General features: G+C 39.2%; 1 protein-coding gene across 2 annotated transcripts; it reads left to right on the forward strand.

Annotated features, from left to right (window-relative positions):
• Positions 1–2,660: 2,660 nt before the first annotated feature.
• On the forward strand, positions 2,661–20,673 carry LOC146364082 (hyaluronidase-1). Of its 2 annotated transcripts, XM_084918141.1 has the most exons (7): positions 2,661–3,114; positions 12,511–13,144; positions 14,813–15,061; positions 15,644–15,790; positions 16,090–16,176; positions 17,936–18,118; positions 19,830–20,673. In XM_084918141.1, exons 2-7 carry the CDS (start codon positions 12,569–12,571, stop codon positions 20,217–20,219), a joined length of 1,632 nt encoding a protein of 543 aa, XP_084774267.1. In that variant the 5' UTR covers positions 2,661–3,114; positions 12,511–12,568; the 3' UTR covers positions 20,220–20,673. The 2 variants fall into 2 exon arrangements, with proteins under 2 accessions (XP_084774267.1, XP_084774268.1); XM_084918142.1 differs by lacking the exon at positions 2,661–3,114 and having other exon boundaries at positions 12,178–13,144.
• The last annotated feature ends 1,770 nt before the right edge of the window (positions 20,674–22,443 follow it).

Here is a 22,443-nt window from a genome sequence, read left to right on the forward strand (position 1 = left end):
ACGAGTACCCAACTACTGTACTTATTTGTTCATAGACTTTTTAAAATTAAAATTAACAAAAAAGTGCGACTGACCAACAAGTCGGTCTGAATAGTGATTTTTCAACTTACACTAAGGCTATGGGTACTTAAGTAAAAGCTTACTATTATCAGCACAGGAAAAGAACGACATACACAAAACAATTAGCCTAAGTTTTCTCATCCAGGTGATCCAAATAATTATCTTTATATTGAAGGATTATGAAAAGCTGCAACAATGTAAACAGGCTAAGTATGTAGTATTGCTATTTTATTTTTCTGATATGTTCACTGGTGTGGTCCCTGACTGTCACGTTTTTCAGCTTTAAGCAGTGTTTCTCTTTTCATTTTCGTCTGACAGTGAATTTTACCATAAAATTAAAATACTATTGGCGGAGAAGTAAGGAGATGCTGCATGTCTTGCAGAGATAGAGATTGTGCGAATGCAGTTTGTGCCTTTGGCACACACCCTGCAGTGAAAGAAGATGATCCATTTGAATAAGCAGGTAAAAATGACCCTCAGGCCACTGGTTCTCTGTTACACAGTGAAAGTCTGAGGAGCACAAGTTTATGTTTTAAAATATATAAGAAATCTTCAGTTTTTCAGGTGTATTTTTAACATTAATTTATTATTTATTCTCAAATGAGGAAGTGACTTATTTTGAGCTAAGTAGTGTGTCCAAAAAGAGGCAAGCTACTGAAATTCACGAAAGGTATGATGAATATAGCACAAATATTAGGTAGCTAACATACTGCTGTGATAGCTACCATTTCCCAGCATGCATTTAGCTTTGGGGTCATTACCTCATGTGTTATAATTTTTTTTTAATGAAAAAAAGTATAGATGTGAGTATGTATGTGTAACTTTTCAAGTGTTTTATTCAGGTTATTAATAAAAAAAAATAGCATTGACAACAGCATCCCTGTGAACACAGAGATTTATGTGATCTATCAGGACTGGAATGGAACAAAACCTCAGAAGCATGCAGAAGAGATACAACAACCGGAGAACTGAGAAAGTCAGAAGCACGTGACACAGATACAGCGCAGATACTGAGATAAAGATACACAGCATGGCATGTGGTGGATGCTTTTATCCTTAGCTCCCCACAGCACGATGCGGGAATTTTTAGTGCAGAAGGCCTCAGTGGGAATTACCAAAAGAGGTTATAAGATGTAGGAGCAGCTATGTATCAGATACTGTAAGCAATGCACTGAACTCCACAAAAGTACGCCTTCACATTCAAGATGCAGAATGAACGCTCATACATAAAAGATTATTCGATATATGGTATTTTCAGAGTTGTAACTCAGTGGTAAATTATTGATATGTTTAGAATGTGTTCATCATAAATGGGGATGCATTTAAATTGTATGAATTATACAATAATAACAACTAAAAAACATTTAAACGGTTGAAGAATTCCCTACTAATCCAATAATTTTATAGTTGAATTATCCATATTGGCTTACCCAGCCAAACTAAGACCTAATATTTAAGGGCTACCAATTCCTATCCTATACAAATAAACAAAGAGAGAGGTAAATTAGGAGCAGGGGAGGATGAAATGAAGCAACTAAAAGGAAAGTTTTAAATATTCTAAGAACGCTTCGTGCAGCATGAAAAGAAACAGAGCCTGGGACTACACAAATCTATAGACCAACAGCAAGAAGAAAGCGCAATTTACAGAAGGAGTACGAGAGAACAGGTGGTATTCTTTGACCAGGTTATTAGCTATTATGTGCAGTGACAGCCCTAATGGAAAAAAATGACAGGGAGCTAAAAAGAGAGAGATGGAATGTGAAAGGTATGGCGCCTAAATAAAGGGTTGGGATAGAAACATATAAGCGATAAAATGGAAAAAGAAAAAAGACAAAGACAATGAAGAAAAAGATGATGGAGAGAGGACTAAACAAAAGAACGAATGTGGAAAATTGGAGGATATAAATGCACATTTTTTTCATGTAAGTGTAATCAGCCTCAAATACAAGACGGTCCACTGATGCATGATTTATCCCAAGTTAGATTAAAAGTGGCTTTTCATATGTGTTCATATAATCACGCTGCTACTATCAGTCGAGGATTAATGTTGTTGACAGGGTCTGTACATACCTGCCCACCTTGGGTACTTGAATGATGTTTATCTACTTTCTGCTCATTGTTTCACACGTGAGCACAGGAAGAAACATAGAGAAAGAGGATACAGTAGTTTATTTCTGCATCACACCAAGCCAGACAAAGCTGGTGTCTCCCTGTGAACCCTAGATAAACAGGGATCAACAGAGGTAAGCATAGAACAACAGAGTCAAACGTGGAAGAATCAAGATTAGGGAGAGAGGGATTTTGGTGGGAGGTAGCGAGCTGAAGCAGAGGGATGGCTAAAGGAGGAGAGGGGAAGTTAAAAGGAAGTTAAACAAAACAAATTGTGTTTAGGGTAGGTTAGAGGACGAAAGGTGACTGAGGGGAAGAGGAAGAGGAGAAGATAGGAAGGATGAAGAGGGAGGACGAAAAGACGGAAGACAGGTGTGATCCTCCACAGCTCGGGTGTTTATTCAGCCAAGAGCAGCAGCGGTAGAGCAGGGGATTATGGGATTACAGTCGGTGTCACTGGTCATGTGAGTCGACATGGACGCCACTGACCCCGCTTACTTTTAGTAAGGAAGCTTAAGTTGGCTGTGAAGGCGAGGTCAAACATGCACGCACACACACACACACGAACGCACCGTCAATGTCTAGCCTCTCTTTCGGAATTTTTTTAACACTTTTATTTTCTTTTTTCCTTTCTGTTAGATTTCCCAACCCTCTATTTCCTCATCCTGATACATAGTCTCTCTCTTTTCAGATGTGCTGTGAAATTTTGTAATTTTGCTCCCTTCCTTGCTCTCTCCCTTCTGGATGTCAGACTTTTTTGCTGCATGTTATACATGCACAGCTCATCCATGCCATCGCAAATCCAGCGGGATTCCATGTTTTTTCTCTATGGGAGGTTAAGGAGTAAAACTGAAGACAGAGGAATCAAACATTTTAGTGCAGGAAGAAGAAACTCTCACATTGTCCAGTGTGTGAGGACTAAACACGTGAACAATGTTGGTCTTGGTAAGTTTGTTTGGTAAGTTTATTTATTTAACATAAAAAAAAGAATGATTTAAACCAAAATGCAAATACATTTAGCAAAAGCATGTATTTGAGGTGCGGGCAACAATGTTTTAGCCTCAAGTTACCATATCAACAAGTTGATGTATCAGGTAAAAAGTTACGTGTAGTTTAGCAGTAGTTGGTTTCACCGCAGTAGTGTCTGTGTAGAAATTTTTTACATTTTTTTAAACAAAATCTGCAGACCTGAGTTACATGCCATTCACTTAGAGAATCCACGATAATGTGCATAATATTGTCATTTTACACACTAGAACTTTGAATAAATGTAGAGTAGCCATCACTGTTACATTAAGAAAAACTTCTGTGATGTCGTTTAAAAGTCCTTCAACAAATATGTAAGCACAAAAAAATCTATTAAAAGTTTATACACCTGTAAATAGTCAGGACAGGAGCAGATTTGGGCATTTATTAACGTATTTGAAATTCAAAAGTTTTATTTAGAGACCCATAATTGAATGCTGCATATCAGTAGTCACGCTGGTAAATACTGATACAATTTAACGATGTACAAGGTCGTCACTGGGGAACTTTCAGTTGTTACAGAGTATTTTAACAATAAATATCCTGATAGCTGATTAGTAACTATGTTAAAGTTTTTGTTAATCTTATATTTTCTTATATCCAACGTGTGTGATTCATGTGTGTGCGCTTTGTTATTGTATATAACAAACATATACATATATTTATATATATGACTCTATACATTACTATTTGATATTGCGCCCCTGTAGCGCATGTCTACAAATTCAGAACTGCATTAGACAGTTTGCATTTCAATAACTATAATAATAAGGGCCACGGATGTGTAATATGAAATCTCGTTTTTTTTTTTTCTATGAAAATATATAAATATTGCTATAAAATAAAAAAGGTGTTTTGAGGAACATTAAGTGCATAACAATCTTTTCTAAAATCTTTTTAGAATAATTTTTTTTTATTTTGAGTGTTGTATTGCAATAATAAGTAGCATGACTCCTGAACAAAAGCCTTCTCAGTCGGTAGTCATTAGTTCAGGCAATTCTTGACTAGCTGCTAAACTTTAAAAAAAATGTATTAATTAAAAGGTTTTTGTTTGTTTGTTTTTAGTGCATAATAAAGCACCTTGAGCTCCATGCGAATACATGTTATAAGTAACAGAGGTAAACCTGAGTAAACACAAAAGAACACCATTTGTCTTTTGGGGGTTTGGACACCAGGAATGCCAATGCATCTTTGGGTCACCTTCTGCTGTTTTAAATGTGCTATGTAAATAAAAGTGACTTGACCTTTAGAATAAAAATTTTATTTTTTGTACGCACAAACAAGCTGCCTCTCAATGACACCAACAAAAGCGGCAATCATTCTGAATGTTTCGCATCTACCAGGAAGGACTCACATTAGAGCGAGTCCCCACACTAAGTGGCTACCGTTAGGCAACATCTGCGGTTAATAATAAGTGGGGAAAATGCTCACCTTCAGAGATTGCATGTCACCTTCTTGAGGTCGTTTCCTACTCTCTAACCTCTAATGTGGAAGTCCGGATCCATAAGCTTAGAAAGAGACCAAATTAGTATTGAGCAGAATTGAGTTCAGCTTATTAGTGCGGCTTTCCACAACATGACAACCTGTGCCCACCCACCAGGGGCCACAGGTTGTCATGTGGCCCCATGGGGAAATATATCGCCCACCCCTGCTCTAACCCTTTAGATTTCCTGCCCAACGTGTGTCATTACTATCATCATATAAATAATTGAGTGCTTCATATGAATGTTTTTTTTTAATTGTTACTGTGGTTTTGGCTGATTTCCTGTCCGTATTGACTAATGTCAGTATTTGTCTTCATTGAGCAAAAGCACACCAGGACAGACTGGACAGTGCAGCCACAAATTAAAGGTAAAAAGGACAGCAAGTTTCTAATATGCAGACAGTCTGTTGTACTGAACTGTAGCCAACTTGAAGTAGTCAGTACCAAAGATAGATAACAAGTTACAGTTGCCAGGCTTTCAAATGAAATCTAAATGTAATATTTTATGCTGTTATGTCTTGCTCTAATGGATTTTTTATTAATTAAGTGCATTTTTTAAATTGTATTTTTTTTTTTACCTATTTGATGATGACAAGATCAAATCTGAGTCTCAGCAGGTAAAAATAACAGATTTCCTTGTGTGATTGGCACAGCATGATAGCTTTCACGGGACACGAGCAGACAAATGAAGTGTGAGATCAAAAAACCTCAAGAAACACATCAGAAAATCACTGAAAATGATGGATTTATAATAAATTCATTAACTCCATTGTGGCTGAAAGACCCAGTAAAGAAAGGAAACTTTTTATGAATAAACAGCAGTGTAAGTAAACTATAACAATCAACTAAAAGGAAATCAACCGCCCATACACACAAAGCATTAATTTTCTTTTTTTTCCCTGTGCAAATCTTTTGTGTAATATAAAGCTGACACAGTGGGGGCAAACAGGACATGTAACCCTTACAGCTGCAGTGCCCTTTACTTGTTTGTAGAGGTGGAGGGTTCAGGATCCCAGACAGCAGAAGAGTTAACATAAACAAAGGCTTATTGACGACAGATTAGCTGGATAACACATTTGCCACTCACTACTAGCAGACAGACAGGGATTATATAGAGTATTATGGGATTATGGTTATGGTAAAAATAAATAAATAAATTAGAGACCAGCTTTGTAGTACTAAAATACCTTGAAACAATAACATGTGATTGGGAGTTCATTCTGTAAAATATACATTACATCACTTAATGCAAATGCTTTCAGTTTTTACCACTGACACATCTTTTAAAAGACCTTTGGTTGTATTTTAGAGTGCACCCCACAAATTGTTACGAAAATATTTGGAATATATGAGGTTCTAGCAAATTTTACTAGGTGTCTGCAGTTAGAAGCTAAGATGCATCAAAAACACAGAGTAAAGTCTTCTCCAGTACATCCCAAAGACTTTTAATGGGATTAAGATCTGGATTCTGTGGTGGCCAGACCATGATGATTCATGCTCCTAAAGCACTCTTTTGCAATTTGAGACTAATGAATTCAGCTATTGTCATCTTGGATCATGCAGAAGCCATCAGGAGAGCAAAAATCCACTGATGGACACACCTGTAGAATCGGTATTCAGAGTCAGCCAACTTACTTTTTGAGCATATATTGTTGCTGAAGCTAGACTGGAACAGGAAAAATCTGGACTCCTCAGACCACATCACCTTTTCCCGCTGCACCCTATCAAATTCGGCTGACTGTGACAAAGTGGGTGAGAACACCATTTGTCCATATTCTTAGTTAACATTCTTGTTTTGATTTAACCATATTTCACATGTAATCTGCAATAGGCAAACATCTACTATCCTGGGTTTGTTTATGTTTTGCACTTTTACAGATTATATAATATAACATCTTGGTTTAAATCAATTTCTACGAGTTTGTTAAGTTAACCTGTTATTTACTTCAACTGTTAATTTGTATTGTTTAAACTTACCTACCTGTCTTCCAGAAACAAAAGGAGGAAATGTAGTTTTACTTCCTGCTTTACAGCTTCTGGGTTAATCTGAGGTCACAGGAAGAGACCAAGTGCAGAAGGGGAAGAATTCTTGTAATTTCATAAAGTTGATTTTAGAGTGTTTATGGAGAAATAGACTTATTGTTGTAATATGTACTGATTACACCATAGAGTTTATGTTGCTAGTAAAGAGTAGTAGTAGAGGTGTGAATATCATTATGTTCATCTTACCTACTGAATGGAATAGTCCAGAGGAGAAATCGTTTGGTTAAGTGGACTATTTAAGCAGAACTCAGGTGTTTGAGGAGAGAGAACCAGGTCAGTGTAGCTGTGTGCAGTTTGACCTTAATTTCCCTTGATTTAAGTTCAGTTATGTTTATTTGAACTGGGTTAATTATAGAGTTGAGTTTCTTATTTGTTTCTTTGTAAATATTGTTTGGGTCACAAAATGGTGAATAAATCACTTGCTACACTGGACAGCATCAGTCTCCTGCACTTCTTTGACCACTTAAGTCAAGTCCTACCACACTGACTGATAAGTGGTTTTCTTAAGGCAACACAGCTGTTAAGGTCCAATCCCTTGGTATCTTTTCCAACATGATTCTTGCTTACCGCATCACTTAGGGTTAAATGATCTGTAGCCAGCGGAAACTTATTCATCTCAAATCCAAGTGGTGATTTCTATTTTTTTATTTTTTGGCCACGCAGTTTAGTTTACATTAAATCAATGAAATGACTTGAATACCTTGTACTAAAGCAGGAATATGATGAATTAATATAAATGATTCATTCTGTCTGAAGTTAACCAAGCCTTCTGCTCGGCCGTAACGATTTCTGTGAAACTGTCCAAACCTTGGATCATAAAAAGGGAAATCAAAGATGGTTTAACAAAAAATATTTTAAAAATTCGATGGTTCACGATGGAATGACCATCTTGAAAGTTGAATGAAAATAGCATTTTCTTCTTTTTTGTCACAACGAAAGTATTCTATAAGCTTTATTTTACAGTATTGTGTAATTTCTTTATATATCATTACAAGTTCGTCACAATTGCCACTTTAATTATGTATGCTCAAGTATTGTATGTGATTTTGAGTGCTGGATTTTTTTATTTATTTTTTTAATCAGGCAGGCATTTTCTGATTCATTTTGATGATAAGAAAGATAGCTGAAATGTTCAGGCTTTTACCTTTAACACGTTTTTGAGATATTCACATTCACTCTCCGATTTCAATGCGCAGAGAAAGGCTTGAATCTTTAAAATAATTTGATGTGAATCTAAAATTCCACAGCAATCTTTATAAATGTTAACATTTATCAACATTACATTTTTATGCAAATCCGAGATAGTTAAGCAGGAAAATGTTCTCTTCTCTAAGATGTTAAGCTGCTGTTTAAAAATACATTAGTGTTTTCTATGTTTTTCACAAATGCATATAGTGTAGCTTTCTATCATAGCTGTGCAAACACTGTACTTTGTGTTATTTGTTCAAATGGGGGGGTGTGCAGACATTACTTGACGGACAGCCATACCTCACGCTCCAGTTTTGTTATGTTAATTTCACGTTTCTTATTGGCTAAGTCGATCAAATGTATCGACAATTAAAACCACCAGATGTATAGAAGTATTGAGGGCAGTGGATGCTGTGACATCCTTATGCATTTATTTGCAAGCAGCATATTAAATGTTGCGGGAAGCTGGTGGCATTTAAAATTCTACTTAGTCCCCAGCAGGCACTCAAATAGTGGGACATTTCCCTTTTTAATGGCTTGTTAGAAAGTATGCAGCTATCTGTGCTCCCGAGAAGAGTTGCCACTGCTAACAAGCAATTGTTAGAACATTTTTCACCAAAATGTGACAAGCACCTGGTGAACAAAAAAAAAAAGAAAATGTCTGGAAAGCACAAGAATGCAGCAAGCCCTTGTTAACACAGAGGAATTGGACACAATTTGATAAAGTGAAGTAAAACTGACAAACTTCCTTTAAGTTATTGCAGATTTCTCTTGTTAATTTAGATTTAAACTGTAAAAGGATGGCACTTGTTTCGAGAGGATTACCTCTTACAAAAGGCCTAACATCCAGCTAAATGACACGCTTACCTTTGTTATACATACTAATAGGCTCCTGAAGGCTTTTATGTTTGTTTAAGAGCTGTCGTACTTTTAAGATTAGAAAGATTAGCCCTTTTCGTTATTATTTATGTGCACACAGTCTGTCAGGTTGCTTTGCAGTTTTTAAACTGTACAGCTGCCAGAACATGTTACTGTGTACCAGTACAATTCACTGCTCCTAAAGACCAAACAATATTTTTCTTTTATTCCAAGAGCTCCACTGGATAAATGGTTTTCTCCCTACCTTGACCACAACCTCTGGCAGAAGAGGTACCGTATCTCAGTAGGATCAGCATAAATGCATAAAAAGAAAACAATTCTGCAGAGACATGCACTAAATGGACAAAAGGTATTGGGCCACATGTCCTAATTCTTGAATTCATGTGCTTTCAGTCTCATGGCAACAGGTTTATAAAAATCATCTAGCCATGCAGTCTGTCTTTACGAACATTTGTGTAGTAATGGTTCGTTTCTAAGTGCTACTAGATATTCCATAATCAACTGTAAGTGGTATTATTGCAAATTAGAGGCATTTAGGAATTACAGTAAGTCACCCACAAAGGGTCCATGTAAAGTTACAGCGTGGGGGTCACTGAGTGCTGAGGTGCATAATGCATAAAAGTCACGAGTGCTCTGCTGACTCAATAACTGCATCGCTCATGTCCTTTGGCATTAACATCATACAAAAACTATAGCATGGGTTTCCACAGACAAACAGTTCCAGTATTGGAAATCCCAAGTTCCCAGTATCCATGCCCAATGCTCTGTATATATGCACTGTATATAAAAGATGAACACTGCTTCTTGGTGTGATGAATGTGCTAATGTGCTAAGGTGTAAGAAACCCCTGGCTCCAAGAAATCTATGAGGAAAAAATGACTCCACTTCTTAATTTATTTAATACTGTAACAGCCTCAAATCTTGTTGAACACAGCATCATTTTAATTTAGTAAATTAGAATCCAATTTATGGTAAAATTGACCATAAAGCAGGGTACGCTTTAGGGTATGGCTACCTTGTGTGAAGTCTCTACCTACTGAGTGCACATAGATTCACAGACAAATCCACTGCTGGCATGTCGGTCCTGGTCCAAGACGAGGGTTCGGAGGCAAAAATTTGATGATTTAAAATGTCCAAAAAAAAACAAACAACGTGTAATATATCCACTCCTTATGCTAGGGCACAGATGCAGTGATGTTGTCTAAAGTCACATATCTCTGCATGCTACCAATTTAATAGACAGTTTGCCTGGCATCTTTACCCCCATTAAAAATTTATATTTTGTATTTATATCGTGAGCAGATCTTGGTGCATATCTGTGTCAGTTCACACAGATAATGATGCTATGGTGTCACGGCAGAAGTATTCCTCTGCCACTTTTAGCAATGCAGAGTCTCCCTCCATTATCAGTTTTTCTGCCTACACAAAAAAGCAACTCAAGTGCTGTTTTCAGTTCTTATTAGCTCATATCTTGCGCTGCCTGCTGAACAACACTCCTTCAGAGTACAACAGTGTCTCTCCCTCCCAATTGGACAAATGTTTCCATGGACAGTTCTCTATTTTCTAGTTTGTGTGTGTGTGTTTTGTTTTTGTTTTAACAAGAAGCTGCAAGAGATCTTGCTCTCCCCTCCTTTTCTACAGAAATGTAAAAGGATACCCGGGCATTCATAGTTCATTATTCCTGAGCAAGCCACTCACTCACCCCAGTTTAGACTTTTAATCACTATATTCTTATAGTAATTACTCAAACAATCCAAAACTTCATGCACATTCACTGGCAGGAAGCAAAAGCAGTACCCCTTGTGCCGCTTTGAATTGTGTTAATCTAAAACAATAAAGCGTCCCACAACAAAAAAAAAGAATCTTTAAAGGCTGAGGTCCAAACATATGCTTAAATGTGGTCCTACACTAACTAGACTTGAATTTTCTCCTATTTCCCCCCTCAGTTTTCTCTAGCTATCTGAACTGACAGGATAATTTGGTGCATATATTAGCACTTCATTATGATCCAAATTAGCCGAGTGAGTCACACAGTGGTCACACTGAATAGAAATTAAAATGTGACTCATAAAGTTACTTTAAGGAAAAGAGTGTTAAAAAAAAAAAAAAAAGTATCATACTCCATGTTAAAGAAAGCAAAACTATTTAAAAGTGTTTATAGCATCAATGAATTTAAGGGTGAAATAAATATTTGAAACTTCTTATCTACTCTCTCAGAACCAAACACTCTTGCAACCTAACAAGATTCTCAACTACTCAGCGTAAACCACTGGTGCCATGTGTGTTTGTGTGTTGTGTACCTTCAGGATTTCAGGGGGTTAATCAGATCAATCAAAAAGAGCTGTATTAAGCTTGCAGTAGAAGTATCAAAAGAGGCTATGGGTTTGATTGAGGTCTCTTTCTGAGAGCAACAGTGGGTTACAGATGTGACCTGTTGGTCTCAGGATCTTGTGCCTGCTTGTTGCAATGGTTTTTGAGGGCTCCAGCAAGCCGTGACCTCCAGCTTGCACTGGGGTGGTTTGCAGCTGAGATGAGAATTAGCACTTCCAAGTCAGAGGCCATGGTTCTCAGCCAGAAAAAGGTGGAGTCCCCCCTCTGGGTTGATTGAGTTGCTGGCCCGAGTGGAAGAGTAGTACCTTGGAGTGTTGTTCACAAGGGAGTAAAGAAGGTTGTGGGAGACTGATAACAGATTGGTGCGACGTCTGCAGTAGTGCTGTACTGGAAAGAACTGAATGTGAAGCGAAGTTATCCATTTACTGGTTGACCTATACGTTCCTTTCCACACCAATGAACGACAGCTCTGGGTAGTGACCAATATAATACAGACACAACCGGTGAAAACGAGGTTCTTCCTGGGTCTCCCTTGGAGGTAGGGTGAGAAGCTCAGTCATTCACGAGGACTCAAACCAATAGTAGGCAGTTGAGGTGGTCCAGACATCTGATTAAGATGCTTCCTGAGCACCTCCTTACTGTGTGTGTTTTTTTGGGAATGCTACTGGCAGGAATCCTCAAGGCAGAGCCGGGAGACATGATTATGCAAACTCCTCGTTGTTGTTCCAGTCAAAATGGAGAAGGTGGCAAAGGAGAGGGACATCTAGAAATCTCTGCTTAGACTTCTTGAAACCCTGCAACCCAGAAAATGTATCTATGAAACAATGTATTTTACTGTGCTGTTCTGACTGATAACAATCAGTACTGGTTATTAAATGCAATCAGCAAAGCTTATGTATTAACAAATAAGATCAAAGTTTCCCATCCTAACTGTTGCAACAAAATGAACACAACTGCAAAAAAAGATGGCCATCAAGCCAGTTACAGTCCTGAGAAGATGCAGTGTCAATGGGCACATCTGGTCATGGGTGGTGGGTTTCTTTCCTTCTGGACTTTCCTTGTAAAAAAGAAGTTATGTTTAGTGTCTCTCACCAACATGTGGTGAGAATTCTTGAGCTCAAGCAGAAGTGTACAGTGCACCATGAGGGCATCATCAAACAAGTGGAAAGCCAATTCGAATGTTTACATACACGTTTAAGATCCACAGATATCTGGGACAGGTTATTCCCCAGTGACGATTCTTAATGTTTCAAGTTGCTCTAATGACCTCAAATTACCAACAACAACTAAGTGACAACAAATAACTTGCTGCACACAACTTGATGGTGACATTGTTTAGCAACTGCATCTCTTTACAGAATAAAGTTTAACTCCTGCTTTGTGTTTTCCAGGAACATGATTCGCTGTGAGGGGCTCAAGGAGACGAGAACCTGAGAGGGAACTGCTTCAATGGCGTGGACTGAGCCTCGGTCTCATCAAGACCCACAGCCAAAACCAAAACTGAAATTTTACCATCTCAGAACTCACTCTGCTTCTTCATCAGCTCTCTTTTTCCTCATGATTGCTGCCTTTGCTGGCATCTGTACAGCTGCTCCACCGCGGCCAGCCTTCCCCCCTCTCCTGTCTGGACAGCCTTTTATTATCTTCTGGGGTATCCCTGATTCTTCCTGCTCTGGTCGGCCAGATCCCGGTTCTTTCGGGATGGAAAGGGACAGCCGTGTAGCTGTCTTTTACGAAGATACATTGGGGAACTACCCTTACTTTGTAGATATAGACACGCCAATAAATGGGGGACTACCACAGCACACACGGCTGGAAACTCACCTCCAGAAGATGAAGCAGGACTTAGAGGAAGCTTTACCTGCCCCAAGGTACCTTGGTCTGGGGGTACTGCGTTGGGGTGAGTGGGTCCCTCAGTGGTCGAGGAGTCGAGAGAAGCAAGCGTTATATGTGGAGGCATCAAAGAAACTGCTCAAGGGTTTTTTTCCTAACTGGACCCCTGCAGAAGTGGAGAAGTGGTCAAAGGTAAGGAAAATCCCAGGTGGTAGAAGTAAAGAGCCACTATGGCAAGAAGAAAAGATGGTGAAAAGGTAAAAATGCTAAGATGAGTTCATTTTAAAGTTCAGGGCAAACTGGGAAGAAGCCAACTTTGTTTTAATAAAAAATGTTTGATGAAAAATTCAAAAGAAATGCTGCTACTAACAGCCCCGCTATGGTCTTTTTTGCTTTTGGTTATCACACCAAAGTTGCATCATTAAGCAGGCAAGATTTTAAAGTAACAGTGTAATAAACTATAAAGAGAAAGACGATGAGGAAATGTGAGGAAGGAAAATGTAGAAGAAAGTCAGACTGAAAATTTGGTACTTATCTCGTGAGTGTATTTTATGTGATGACTCACTTGGACAAAGTGATCCTTGGCATCATTTTGTAGCAGAGAGATTATCATTTAAACCTCAGCATGGCCTTAGAAAATACACAACTTGCATTAATTTAGACAATTTGTGTAAACATAAATATGTGTAAATACGATATTTTAACCACATATTCACACTTAGCAACTCTAAGCAGCTGTATTTATGTAATAAAAATGCTAAAGTGATTTCAGATGTATTTGGTGTACTATCAAGGCCAGCATGGTAAGAGGCATTTTAGTAAAGGCAGAGAATATTGCTAATAAAATGTCAATCAAATTATAGTATCAACTATTTGTAGTAAACTCTTAATAAATTATTTTAAGGTAATGTATTTAAAAAATATATATTGCTTTTGATCTGTTGTAGGTCTCTTCCTGTAACATTATAGTTCTACTGGGTAAACAGTGGCTGGTAACTGCAGCACAACCAAAACTACAATGTACATACAAAGAAATTCATATTAAACAGAAATTTACATTAACTACTTGCATTCAGTCCAGACAGAACCTCATAGATTTGAAACAGAAATTCAGAAATTCATAGTTGCTGCAGGAAAGTAATTTAAATTGCAAAATGACAGAGGCGCTCAGTGACCAAGCTTTTACACAGGAATATAAGCAACCAGCTGTGTCGAATCCCCTATTGCAAAGAAATGTGTCACAGATGAGTTGTGTTTATCAGTGCATTGGCTTCTTCTGGGGAGGCTAGTCTATCAACTGTAGTGTTCCATTGTGTGCTTTTCTATCCAGCCAAGCTTTTACTGTATTGGCAGTGTGTTTGGAATCATTATCACACTCAAAAATAAACCTGGTAGCAATTAGATGCTGTCTAGATGATACTGTGTGGCTAAAAAAAAAAAAAACCCAAATCCTCAAATGTGTTAAGGACACACTACACACAAGGCTAACATATACCAAGTTTTATTCCAATAACAGTTTAGGAATCACCTTGCTGGTGCAAAAGTACAACTTCATGTCTCTCAAACTGTGTTATATTTGGCATTTTTCATAGATACAACTAAGAAAATGGAAATAAATTATGTGCTTTTGTAAAAGACTACTAGTAACAAAGTGTCAAAAAAAATACTGCTGATACTGCCAAGAAGTCCTGTTCATTGAGCTGATAAGACCTGCTTGTACATTTCTGTCATCTTGTGTTGTATTTTGTTGTTTATCATCAAATAAAATGTGTCAGGATGATGACGTGCCCAAAGTCTTTTTAGAACACAAAACAGAAATTTCCCCTTAAAAGACATAAAGATCTGCTCATGTTTTCACAGGTGGACTTCGAGGCAGCAGCACAGTCAGTAATGATGGAGACTCTACGGGAGGTCAAAAGGTTAAGACCCAAAGCATTATGGGGCTTTTCCCCTTACCCTAGCTGCTACAATAGCGACCCAACTCAAACCATGTTAGCCAATTACACCGGCCAGTGCCCCCCTGCAGAGATGACTCTTAATGACGAGCTTTCATGGCTATGGAAACGAAGCTCTGCCCTCTACCCTCTCCTCACGCTGGAGAAGCTGCAGGTCAGTAACTTTTCCACGTGTATGTTTTAGGTGAACAGTTTTATTTGCTTGTAATTGCTATTATGTATTGCTATTATGGCCCACCTTTATTTGTATGATAAAACTATGATAACAGAAAACATTGTGTTTAGGGAGCACTGAAAACCTAATCACTGTCATGTGTACTTCAGCTTGTCTGGCAGACAAGCAGAGGGAAAACTAGGGAGAAGAGAACAAGTCCCAAAAACTGTTCTCCAGCTCAGTCTCACTTCTTGGGCTGTCAAAATCTACCCGACTGTAGAAAGGCAGCTCCTGGTGTAAAACCAAAAAAAGAAGAAGGTCACGTCTGGTTTGAAACCTTTTACCTGTCAGAGTTAATGCATGCCAACATCTCTGTGAGCTCAGAGATACAGTACCGAGAAGAGCCAAAAAAACCTGAGTGTTTTTGCATTTGACAAAGACCAACCAGTTTCAATTCTAAAACGCTGCACCGTAAACACATGTCCATGTCAAGAAGAAACCTGGAAAAGGAGCTTTGATCACCACAAGACGACACCGTTTATTTCTGTTAAAAGTGTGTGCATTATGTTTGCTTTTTTATAGAGTGGGACACCTGGAGCCAGGCTTTTTTTATCCAGTCAAATAAAGGAAGCACTACGAATATCTTCTGCAAGCGGGGCAGAGTTTGACCTTCCAGTATTTCCTCTCGTTAAGAGTGTTTATGCCTCAACTAACACTTTTTTATCACAGGTAAGACATAAGATACAGTGATATACACTTGTAGTGCACAGCAAACATATTTTACTTAAATAGTCAAGCAAAACATAAACAGATGAAGTGCAGAAGTTAATTCCAGTAACATATTCCAGTTTAAAATGTAATCTCAGAAAATGTGTTTTTCTGTTGCTTCACAGCTTCCTTATGGGATTATGATTCATGGCTTAATAAACAGATACTTCCACTGTAATATACACTGAATATTACAAAGCCCTTGTATTGACCTTTCAGGGCTTAATTTATTGCACATTTTCTTCGTCTTTTTGTTACAGGCTGATCTGGTCAGCAGCATAGGAGAAAGTGCTGCCATGGGAACAGCAGGAGTTGTCATGTGGGAGAGAAGTGAGACTAAAACAGAGGTACACACTGTGCATAAAGACCACAGCATGCTCTGCACCCTTATTACTTCTGAAAAATGTGGGACACTGTGTGAAATATAAATAAACAGAAAACAATGATTTGCAAATTTCATAAACCCATGTTTTACTTCAGTAGAACATAAAAATATGTCAAACTGTGGAAATTTAAAAAAAATATTGGCTCAGTTTAAATGTGAGGGCAGGGGTGAGGGCAGCAAACGTCTAGAAAAGGGAAACATTAGGTTAATTAGGTAAACTGGCCACAGGTCAGTAACGTGATTGGGTATAAAAAGAGCATCTTAGGTCTTAGAGAGGTGGAAAACATTACACAGCGTAAAACTGTGAAGACTTTTAGTATCGAATCATCTACAGTACATAATATCATCAAAAAGAGTCCAAAAATTTTGAGAAATGTGTGGGTGGAAGGGACAAGACCATAATATTTGGGCCCTCACACAACCCTGAATTACAAACAGGCTCGATTCTGTCATGGAAATCAGCGCATGGGCTCAAGAACACTTCCAGAAATCATCGTCCGTGAACACAGCTCATCCTGCCATCTACAAATCCAGGTTAAAGAGATATGTGAGCACAATCCACATATCCTCTCCAGGCCAAAGCTCATTTAAAATGGACTGAGGGATGCCTCTGCATCCCTGATGGTATCAAAATTCTGCTCTTGCTCTTGACGAAGGCGGTCGCACTTTTCTCCTCTCCTCTCCTCCCCTCCCTTAGCTTCCCTGCTTAGCCTCTTGTGTCCTTGTCTAGTCTCGTGTTTTTTGTATTACTTTTCCCGGGAACACTCTCTCACAGTCCGTTCTCTAAAACCTAAAAGAGAATTTAATCTACTGGTCCCTGAATGCAATTGACACCCCTTTCTCAACGAGAAGTTTGGGCTTGGGTGAGCCTGAGTGCTGAAGATATCTACCTATTCGGAACCATGATAACAGGGTTCTTGCTGATCGGAGCTGGCTTGGCCCTGACTTATCGAAGAATTAAGGAAGCGGATCCAGCTGTTCAAACCCCCACAAGGCTGCCCGCTGGGACTGAAACGATGGGACGAGGCGTGAGTTTCTCAAAATGGGCTCATTGAGTCAGCACGGATAAGATCTTGGAGAAGCTTACGGCTGCCGTGAATACTCAGAATAAGACCTCCGAGTGCAAACTGGATTACATCTTGGAGAAGCTCACTGCGGTCGTGAGTTCTCAGAAATCGGCTCTTTGAGCACAAGAATGACAACATCACGGAGCGTAAGTTTGATAACATCATGGAGAAGCTCACGGCTCTCCAACGGGAGATTGAGAGACCAGTGTCGGACTGTTAGAACAGCTTTGAAATTCACGAGTTGTTCGCACTAACGTAAAAACCACCATCACTTCATACGGATACCCCTTTGGCGCCAGCTGCGGTCTCAAGGCTGGAGCTGAACAACAACACCCTGATAATGGACTGTGTTTAGACTGTTCTTCCCATTCTATGCAAGGCCACCTGGGTTGGCTGGAAGACTAATGTGGGACTAATAAAGGTATATCAAAGTATGGGGGTGCATTAGTGATGGGAGCTACAACCCTAAATCAGACACGAATAGGACAACATTCCTCTCTCAAAAGTCCGGCAACTGGTCTCCTCACCTTCCATATATTTTTATGTTTGCATTTCAACTTTTGTGGTCTGCTACAACGCTTAACTTCATAAAGGAAACTTTCAGAGAGTTTCATCCATTTTCCTGTTTACATCAAACTGCCTCTCTTTTCCCAGAGAGAGTGCCAGGAACTGGCTGAGTTTGTCCGTAAGGTCCTGGGACCCTACTCCATCAACGTTACCACAGCAGCTCGACTCTGCTCAGCCTCCCTTTGTCAAGGAAGAGGTAGATGTGTCCGTCAAAATCCAGAAAGCTCTGCCTATCTCCATCTCCCACCTCCATCCACAGTGGCTGAAAAGGTGAGAAAATACTATTTAAAGCCATTTAAACTTCAGCTTCCTGCATGTCAGGAATGAACTATGTAGTAGTCGCAGTGAAATCATGTTTGTGGAACAGCTGACAAACACATTGTGGTACCAGAGGCTATATAATAAAACCTAGATTTCTACAACTGATTCACAAAGTCAGCTTACTGTAGTTTACAGGGACGCAGTGATGCACGCTCCTAACCTGCTGCATGTTTGAAAAGTTGGAAACATAAAAGCTAATTTTGAAGAAGAAAAATTGAAAGAAAACCAGGTATGCTTTATCAGGGGGAATATAAACTAATCTCAGAGGGAACAAAAACAGCAGGGAGTTTGACCGCTTGAGGATATTCTGTGTTCAACAGACAAGAAGACGGAAGCTAAGATGCAAAAGAGGTGGATGCAGTGGAGTCTGATCCTCCACAGCAGGAACACCGTGTTATTTCTCTGTAAATGACTAGATCAGGATTTCACAACACTCAGTACACACGGTTAGGTGCATACACCTAATGGCAATGATGCTTTTTTGAAGTTTTTCCTCTGCTCACCATAACATTGGATTTTAAATCAAACAATCAACACGTGATTGAAGTGTAGATTTTCAGCTTTAGTTCAAGGGTTTTCGAAAAATTTTGCATTAACTTCATTAATATGAAGCACAGCTGTTTTTATGTATAGCCCCCATTTTCAGAGGATCTAAATTAAAAGGGTAGACTAATGTAATTTTAAATATTATATTAATGACTGTTTTTAACACTTGGATGAAAATCAGTTGGAGTCTGAATACTAAAATCCATGTACATTACCCAGCGCTGGGATTCCTCCCTTGAGATGCTGTTATCTTTTTACTGCAGTCATCTTCCACTGCTGCTTGTTTTAGACTGTCTGTATTCAGTTTATTCCTCCGTCGCTGAAAATCACGCTCTGTTGGCTTGAGATCAGTTGACTGACTTGTTGCTTAAAGAATGTCCCATTTCTTTGCCTTTAGAAACTCTTGGGTGGATTTTGCAGGACGCTATGGGTCATTGTCTATTTGCACTATGATGCGCTGTCTGATCAGTTTCTCTCCTTCTCCACACTTTTCTCTTTCCATCATTGGGAAGAGAAAAGTGTAGAGAAGGTGTCAAGGTTTGTTAGCTTCATCTGAGTCTGCATGCTTCTGGGGGGGAAAAAAGAAATAGGCAAACCCTTTAAATGGTTCCTGGCAAAGTCTGACCTGAGCCTTCTGGTCTTGAGTGCAACCAGTGGTTTGTGCATTCGTGAAGGTGTCTCTTGAGTGGGCCTTCACAATGATGTATCTACCTCCTCAAGAGTGTCCCTTACTTCATTAGATATTGCGAAGGAGTCTTACTTAACCTGGGAAGTAATTCTGGCATCATGGTTTTCAGTTGGCTTCATGATTTTTAAGGCGTTGCTGAGCTGGCTTGGGCATTGGCTTCTTTTTAAAAATGTAGTAAATTGTTGATTTGGTCACTGCTTAAATATTTGTTAGCTCTCCTTTGTTTGTCTCATATTGACAGTTTCAGTCAAAAGCTATCAAGTAAAAGGTCGAGACTTGGAAATGCCTTCAAATCTATTGTCTGATCTATTGAGTAGTTCTTAAAGTGCAGAAAACTTTAGACTAATACTCCAAAAAACTGCAATATTTCCTGTGAGAGTAAATATAGTAGTGTTTGTTACTGATAACATAATTTTCTGCCATCAGTCTCAGGTGGAGGCAGCGAAAACCACGGATCTGCCGGACACAGACACTAAGACAGCTGAACCGGATCCAGCTGAAACCTGGAAGAAAGACTTCCAGTGCCAGTGGTATAAGACAGAAGACCAGGATGTCTTAGACCTGCAGTCTCCCAAAGATGGAGTGTCTCTTGGAGGAACACTGGAAGCAAATGCTGGAGGTGTAACAGAGACTACAACAACTGCCGCAACAAAACGTGCCTCTGTGACAGAATTTAGTGGGAGTAGCACAGCTGGTACTGGAATTCCAGCACCTTCACTGGAAGCATCGACAGATGAGGGTACCAATCCCCCGAGTGCCCCAAGCATCACCGTTTTGCTGTTGCTGGTGGTTGGAAGCCTAAGCCTGGAACCTTAAATTTTGAACTGAACAGCCTTCCTCTTGGAGGACTGCATCAAAACCACACGTGTGAGCCCTTCTGAAGTGCCCTTGAGCAAAACATCCAAACCCTGCCAGGTGCAGACGATTAACAAAGTGTGTGATCTGAATGGTGCATCATTAAGAAAAGGACAAACTATGACCAGAGCTGAGGGTGTTGGCACTGCTTGTGCCAACAGATTCAGGTTACACTGACTGGTTGGATTTAAAGAGAAATGACTAATAAGCCAGAAAGTCATCCAACCTCGCCACGCACTGGTAACGTTTGTAAAACTGCTTTGAGGTTTGTCCGTGCATGTGTGTATGGCCAGAGAAGGCCCAAAATACTCTGGCTCCCCTTGTGTTTCAAGAAATGCGTCATGTTAAAGGGCCGGTTCATTTTATCATGAAATAAAAGAACAGAAGAAACCACACAAGCACACACAAATGTCAGTGACTGATTTCATATGCATGTAGCGAAGGCTGCTGTTAGTTACAAGTGTAGATGATCCATGGTAAGGGTGCCTGGGCAATAAAACCAAAACTATTCACATCCCTGAATCATGGTCCAGGTAAGTGAAATGTCACGTTCTCTTATTTTGGGAAGCTCAACTTTGAATCTGCTTTTAACAGGGAGTTTATTTAAAGCTTCACATGAAGAATTTAAATGCAAATTTCCTACACAATGAATGTGTGTCATCCTTGGGCTACATATTTACCATATTAACACACACACACAAAACTCACTTAAGCTTTACATATCATAAATGTTAATACTGCTGAGATGCAGCACATATTTTCTGAGTGCTCTGGCCTCCTCTGCCTGAGTTCTGCAGGAACTACACCCCTCCACACTGGGAAACCGTCACTGTAGGAAAAGCTCAGTTGTAAACAATAAAATGAGTGAAGGCACAATTCTGGTTTGCCATTTCACTTTCAGGGTCACTGGATTTCAAATCTGGGCTCAACACCGCATTTTCATGGCTTACAAAGAAAGCAGTAAACGCAGTACTCCAGACAAGCTGCAAATTCATATATATAGTCTTGTGAATAAGACGGTGCTGTCCCGTGAAACTGAAGTACACTTGATGATCCAACAACCATCTTTAGATAATCTAAAGAAATCATTTTTTGTGTGACTCTCACATTGTTGCAGAGGAATTTTGTCCCACTCTTCAATACAACCTCGCTTCAGGTCACCAATGGTTTGGTTTTATGCACAGCTCTCTCAAGGTCCTGCCAAAGCATTTCGAAATCTGCGACGCTCTCATCAATGGATGGGTTTTTCTCCTTTTTTCAGTATTTCTTTCACAGGTTTGTTGCTGTGCTTCACATCATTGTCCGTGCATGACCCAACTCTGACATTTGACTCTAGAATACAGGGAGTGCAGAATTATTAGGCAAGTTGTATTTTTGAGGAATAATTTTATTATTGAACAACAACCATGTTCTCAATGAACCCAAAAAACTCATTAATATCAAAGCTGAATGTTTTTGGAAGTAGTTTTTAGTTTGTTTTTAGTTTTAGCTATTTTAGGGGGATATCTGTGTGTGCAGGTGACTATTACTGTGCATAATTATTAGGTAACTTAACAAAAAACAAATATATACCCATTTCAATTATTTATTTTTACCAGTGAAACCAATATAACATCTCCACATTCACAAATATACATTTCTGACATTCAAAAACAAAACAAAAACAAATCAGCGACCAATATAGCCACCTTTCTTTGCAAGGACACTCAAAAGCCTGCCATCCATGGATTCTGTCAGTGTTTTGATCTGTTCACCATCAACATTGCGTGCAGCAGCAACCACAGCCTCCCAGACACTGTTCAGAGAGGTGTACTGTTTTCCCTCCCTGTAAATCTCATATTTGATGATGGACCACAGGTTCTCAATGGGGTTCAGATCAGGTGAACAAGGAGGCCATGTCATTAGTTTTTCTTCTTTTATACCCTTTCTTGCCAGCCACGCTGTGGAGTACTTGGACGCGTGTGATGGAGCATTGTCCTGCATGAAAATCATGTTTTTCTTGAAGGATGCAGACTTCTTCCTGTACCACTGCTTGAAGAAGGTGTCTTCCAGAAACTGGCAGTAGGACTGGGAGTTGAGCTTGACTCCATCCTCAACCCGAAAAGGCCCCACAAGCTCATCTTTGATGATACCAGCCCAAACCAGTACTCCACCTCCACCTTGCTGGCGTCTGAGTCGGACTGGA

Source organism: Perissodus microlepis, chromosome 20 (assembly GCF_051167445.1).
Source record: "Perissodus microlepis isolate ML-2025 ecotype Zambia chromosome 20, ASM5116744v1, whole genome shotgun sequence".
NCBI classification, from domain to species: Eukaryota; Metazoa; Chordata; class Actinopteri; order Cichliformes; family Cichlidae; genus Perissodus; species Perissodus microlepis.

What these genes read in the sequence shown, in the direction of transcription:
- LOC146364082 (XM_084918141.1), top strand. Translation starts at nt 12,569, where the DNA reads ATGGCGTGGACTGAGCCTCGGTCTCATCAAGACCCACAGCCAAAACCA. An exon ending in GAAGTGAGACTAAAACAGAG is followed by an intron (nt 16,177 to 17,935) that starts GTACACACTGTG and finishes CTCTTTTCCCAG; the next exon opens with AGAGAGTGCCAGGAACTGGC. An exon ending in CATCCACAGTGGCTGAAAAG is followed by an intron (nt 18,119 to 19,829) that starts GTGAGAAAATAC and finishes TTCTGCCATCAG; the next exon opens with TCTCAGGTGGAGGCAGCGAA.